Source organism: Felis catus, chromosome A2, assembly GCF_018350175.1.
Source record: "Felis catus isolate Fca126 chromosome A2, F.catus_Fca126_mat1.0, whole genome shotgun sequence".
Lineage (NCBI taxonomy): Eukaryota > Metazoa > Chordata > Mammalia > Carnivora > Felidae > Felis > Felis catus.
The window spans coordinates 7690503-7696502 of NC_058369.1; the positions used below are offsets into that span (position 1 = coordinate 7690503).

The 6000-nt window shown below is 51.0% G+C and overlaps 1 protein-coding gene across 5 annotated transcripts in view; it reads right to left on the minus strand.

The window, feature by feature from the left end:
* The window catches only part of DNMT1 (DNA methyltransferase 1), a 46422-nt gene extending 41061 nt beyond the window's left edge, over window positions 1-5361 (minus strand). The window contains exon 1 of one of the 5 annotated variants that reach the window (XM_023245156.2): window positions 5209-5361. In XM_023245156.2, coding sequence (XP_023100924.1) covers window positions 5209-5288 — 80 coding nt within the window. In that variant the 5' untranslated portion in view covers window positions 5289-5361. Of the gene's footprint in view, window positions 1-3603; window positions 3953-4232; window positions 4563-4644; window positions 5006-5208 lie in introns of those variants that run through there. The other 4 variants (XM_023245159.2, XM_006928387.5, XM_045045351.1 and 1 more) reach the window with 4 other exon arrangements.
* Window positions 5362-6000: the final 639 nt, after the last annotated feature.

Consider the following 6000-nt stretch of genomic DNA (forward strand, 5'->3'; position numbering starts at 1 on the left):
CATGGTTAGAGCCAGCAAGAGAAGAACGACCTCAGTCTTACAACCGCAAGGAACTGAATTCTGCCAACTTGAAAGAGGAAGCAACAGATTCTCCCCTAGAGCCTGCAAGAAAGGAATGCAGCCTGCGGACACTTTTGCATCCAGGGCGACCCAAACCAGATTTCAGACCTATAGAACTGTTAAAAGAGATGTATGGGTTATTTAAGCCACTGAGATAACTGGTTATGGCTGCAACTGAAAACGAATACTGTATCAGAAATTCAGGACATTTTGGTAGGGAAAAAGTAAAAAGGCCAGGAGTTTGAGGAGTGATGGTTCAATGAATAGCAGCTCTCTAGATGGCTATTCAGCAGCTAGAGATTAAAAGTGGCTCTCCTGAGAGAGATATCAAAACTGGCGGTAGTCCTGTCCTGCTGACAGGCCCAACTGCTACACAGAAGTCCTAGGACTAGGGGAGCCTGGGTGGCTCAGTCGGTTAAACAGCCAACTTCGGCTCAGGTCATGATCTCAAGGTTTGTGGGTTCGAGCCCCGCGTCGGGCTCTGTGCTGACAGCTCAGAGCCTGGAACCTGCTTCAGATTCTGTGTCTCCCTCTTTCTCTGCCCCTCCCCTTTTCGCACGCTCTCTCTCCCTCTCAAAAGTAAATAAACATTAAAAAACAAATTAAGGGGTGCCTGGGTGGCGCAGTTGGTTGGGTGACCAACTTCCGCTCAGGTCATCATCTCGTGGTTTGAGTTCGAGCCCCGCGTCGAGCTCTATGCTGACAGCTCAGAGCCTGGAGCCTGTTTCAGATTCTGTGTCTCCCCCTCTCTCTACCCCTCCTCTGCTCACGCTCTGTGTGTCTCTGTCTCCCGATAATAAATAAATGTTAAAAAATAAAATCATTTAAATAAATAAATAAATAAGTAACAACAACAACAAAAAAGTCCTAGGACTAGAAGAGATAAGGGTCCAAGAATGAAAGAAAAATGATTAAGGGGGTTGGCGGGGGGATTGATGAAGAAAGAGCATCCCTGGTAGTAAACAGCATCACAAAAGCCAAGGATAGAAAGGATTAAAAAGCAAGATACTGAGAGATGAAAAAGGATAGATCACCACCTCAATCCTTAATAGAAGAATGCCTGATCAAGGGTAGAACTGGGGGTGCCTGGGTGACTCAGTGGGTTAAGAGTCCGACTCTTGATTTCGGCTCAGGTCATGATCTCGCGGTTCAGGAGATCAAGCCCCGCATCAGGCTCCGTGCTACTGGCACGGAGCCTGCGTGGGATTCTTGCTCTTCCTCTCTGTCTGCCTCTGCCCCCCTCTCTCCAAATAAACACACTTAAAAAAAAAAAAAAAAAAAAAGAGTAGGACTGGATACCTGGCACAAAAGCTAAGGTGGCAGAAGGAACAAGTCCAGACCACCAGACAATTCTATAAGCAGCCAAGCCAAGATGAAGGTTGGAATGATTAGCAGGAATTTACATCATCTCTGAATGGCACTCACCGCTACACGAGCATCTGCCTCAGTATCAGATGTGCATGTTGCTGCACTAAATTATGCTCCCCTGATGGAAATGACACACACAGGTGACCTTGTGATAAGCAGCACGGGTCTTCTTGCAGGTGCTACCCCGCCACATTTACACCTATCAGCCGGGCGAGTCTTCATAACGCCCAGGGGCAGCGGGTAGCGCCACACCATTTTACAGATAGAGCACCAAGAGGTTAAACAACTTAGTCCTACAGCTATGGTAGGAAGGATTTGAACCCCAGCAGTCTGCACCTCTAGAATACTCCTGCAGAGGAGAACTAGAAAAGAGAAGTCCCGGGGCATCTGGGTGGCTCAGTCGGTTGAGTGCCTGACTTCAGCTCAGGTCATGATCTCACAGTTCGTGGGTTTGAGCCCTGCATCAGGCTTGTGCGGACAGCTGGGAGCCTGGAGCCTGCTTCGGATTCTCCCTCCGTCTGCCCCTCTGCGCACGCGCTCTCTCAAAAATAAATAAACATGGAAAAAAAAAAAAAAAGGTAAGTCCATTCAATACCCACTTAGTGGGAGCCATGGAACTAGAGCTAAGAAGTTGAAGGGTGCCTGGGTGGCTCAGTCAGTTGAGCATTCGACTTCGGCTCAGGTCATGCTCTCGTGGTTTGTGAGTTCGAGCCTGATATCGGGCTTGCTGCTGTCGACACAGAACTCACTTCGGATCCCTCTGTCCCCCTCTCTCTCGGTCCTTCCCCCGCTTGTGCTCTCAAAAAACATTAAAAACAAACAAATAAATAAATAACATTTTTTAAAACCTGAAAAACAGCTTAATCTAATCACAGAATGGCTAGCAGTTAAAAGAGCTGTCACAATTACAAAAGCTAATCAGAGTTGTGCAAAGGAGGTTGCTATAATCAATGTGTGAATCCAGGCTTCATAAAAGGGAAAGTCTGGCATGCATGCCTTTCAGAGTCTACACAAGCTACAGATACAGTGAACAAGGCAAACGAATCACCGTCAGCTCCAGGTTTGGAAAGGCAGCATGCGGGTGCACAGACAGAATTCAACACCCTTCCTATTATGGGGAAAAGGGATGGTCTTTCTGAGGACGGTCTTAAGGATGAATGGACAGTAGCCAGCCTAGGGAAGGAGTAGCTAGAGCTCAGCCTCACACCAGCTGCTCTGCAAGGTCTCAGGCCCTGAGAACCTAAAAGGAGGTCTGTATGGCTTGTGAGATGAACACAGGATGAGTGACGCAAGTGGACAGGGATTCTGAACTTCAGGACCAGTGCACCAGGCAGTGTGTGGGGCAAGGAAACCATCAGATCCAACTTTTTTAAGAGGATCACAGTTTCCGCTGCTAGAAAAGCCTTGAGTGGCAACAGGAAGACCAGTGAAAGAATTCTCGCTTTTCCTGTGCAAATGGTGCTTTCGACAGAGTAAGAAAAATAAGTAGAAGAACGTGGCTTGTCCTAAAAAGGTAACATTTTTAGACTTGGGGCATAGTATACTTCAAAAAAGAAGTTAAAGACTTAAAAACCCAGACATTGAAAATTCTTTCTGATACATATCTAATGGAACTGCGGGTTTAAAAAAAGCAGCTGACATGGGGCACCCGGGTGGCTCAATCAGTTAAGCATCAGGCTCTTGATTTTGGCTCCGTTCACGATCTCAGGGTTGTGAGATCGAGCCCCGCGTTCTGAGAGTGGAGCCTGCTTAAAATTCTCTCTGCCCCTCCCATGCTCACCCTCTAAAAAAAAGAAGCTGATATATATATATATACACACACACACACACACAAGTAGAAGTGACAAATGCAGGAGGACCAGGCCTAACTTTGTTCTTAGAGTATTCTACTGGACTTAGAGACCTCCTGTGTTATAAATCATACTTCTAATTCTCATAGATAAAGAAGTCGTACCTCTATTTACAAGTCTTTTAAGGGAGTGTCGAATGCCATGTTTATGTGTGGATTTTGTACACTGAAATTCAAAATGTAAGAGAAGCTGTTGAGAGTCACATGAGACCATTTCAACGTCCACCACGTGGTCTAAGGCAGAAACACCAAACCACACCTACAGTAAGCAATTCTAGTTCAAAGTAATATGGAACCTAGGGTGAATGGTGGATTGTAAAACTCACCTAAGAGCATTCAAATTCAGCCAAGCACTTGCACTGGCCCAAGACAACCCCCAAGCCAGTGGCCTGTTCAAAGACCCTAGTTGAAAGGAACGGTTTTGGCAAAAAGCAGACATCAGCAGGAATCCTTGCTTCCTCTTGATGAACTCCTGCAGCACCCACTCTAAAGAACTCTTGAGGATTAAATGAGAATATGTCAAGTTTTGTATACAATTGACTGGCAGAACTGAAAAAAAAAAAGTTGGCTTAGCCAATAACAATGCTAACAGGTGGGCCTTTATGTCTCGGCATATTCTCATTTCATCCACTATCCATTTCGAGCCCATGTCAATCTAGTCCGCACCGATAGCTTGTTCATGACACTCGCCCCGGGTCAAACAAGCCAGTGGAGACGGGAGGTCTCACCATCAGAGTAAAGAAGATCGGGCCCAAACGCCTCTAGGTTGGGTCCAACATCATGAAGCCAGGGACTTCCACAATTCTGTTTACATTCTAAGTCATATCCCTGGAGACTACAGGTAAGGCTTCTTGGGCAAGACACACCCCCTCTTGTGCTTAAGAAGTGGCCTGGACCTTAAATACCTGGTAGGGAGTCCCAAACACCGCCCCCACATACACACACACATACACACCTCCAACTCCAAAAGCCCCCATCCGACTGGCCAGGCTCGACCATAGGAAACCGGCACAGGGAAATCGGGCAAAGGCTCAACCAGCCTCACAAATCCGGCTGAAGTGTTCAGGCCTGGGCGAGGTTCCCGGGACTCGTGTTCCAAGGGGTGCAAGTTTTCAGGAGTGAAATTGGAGCCCTTTCACAAAGGGGAGCCCAGTGTTCTGACCCCCCCCAAACCCCCGTGCACAGAAGCCTAGCAAGGCTTCCTTGATGCCCGCTCCCAGGCACAGATTTACTGGGAAAGGCTCTTACAGCCTTCACGCTGCCCGAGCCCCGCTTCTGCGCTGCGCGGTGGGGGTTCCTTCCAGAACGTGACTTCCCCGGCAGGCCGAGATGGAGGAAGCCCCCCAAGAAAGACGGGGCTCGCAAACCTGAGCCGGCCGCGCCCGGGCCCCGAGCGGCGACGTCTGTCTCTGGAGGCCGCCATCGGGATGCGCTGCGCCGGGTGCCAAGGGGGGCCCCCCGAAACGCCCCCCGGGGACCGGACCAGCTCGACCCCCCAAGCGGGCCGGGCACCGGAAGTGGAGGCCGAAGTGCCCGGGCCGAGGGGTGTCCTGAGGCCGCGGGCTGCCCACTTCCTGCGCGAGCCGGCCGGCGGCAGGAGCCAGGCCCGTGGCTCCTCTGGGCTGGCGATCCCCGAGGAGAACCCAAAGCTCGCTCTACTTTGAAATCAGGAAGGACCCCCAAGTTACTAGTCACCAGGGAACTGTGAAGGGCCTCGGCCCATTTTGGCGCCAAACGGCCAGGGGTGCGCGCGACCGGAAGTGCCACCCTGCCCGCGCCAACCGCCGCCGAGCCGTCCCGCGCATGCGCGCCCGTCTGTCAGCGGCGGCCAAGGGCTACCTACAGGGGAAGCAACCCCCCCCCACCCCCAACGCCGTGCCACTTCCCCCTCACCCCCGATCCGAGTTCACGGACCCCCCCACAGCACCTACCGCCTACGGACATCATCGGGCAGCGAGATGGCCCGGGAAGCCAGCGTGGGCACCCGGGCCGGAGCGGTGCGGGCAGGCATCTTGGAAACTGCAGCAGAGACCGCGGCGGCAGAGGCAGCCCTGGCTTTTCGCGCGGAAACCAACGGGGAGGGGCGGCGAGCAGAGGCGGGGCGTACCATCTCGGCCCGGGCGTGGGGGAAGGCGGGACATACCATAGGGATAGAGGCCATACCATGTGCCGGCAGATGGAGCGGAGCGGGTCGTGCACAGGGGCCGCGCATGCGCGAGACCGGCGCACACCCCCATATGGAGCAGTGGGCTCGTCCAAACTCCGCTGTTTGCTGGGAGCCTTGCTTGAGAGGTTCATTCATTCATTCTTCCTAGCATGCTGGGGATAAAACGGGGAGCGTCGGGGTTCCAGCATGTGGGCTCTTGGGATTGTAACTGAGGACTTGAACTCAATTCCATCTATATGCTCACTATAACGACCTTGGACAAGTCTCCATTTCCTCATCCTTAAAAAGGTGCTAATCGCAGAAAATCTTGAGAATGCACAAACTATGTAGGATCTCCCCGCGTGGGGCGGCTCAGGCCACTTCCACAGCCTGTGTGTTTAAAAAAAGCACCAGAACTTGAGATAGTCTCTTCAACAAATGGTGTTGGGAAAATTGGGTATCAATATGCAAACAAAGTTGGATCCTTACCTTACACCATTTAAAAATTAACTCAAAATGGATTAAAGATCTAAATGCAGATTTAAAACCATAGAACTCTTAGAAGCAGGGGGGAGGG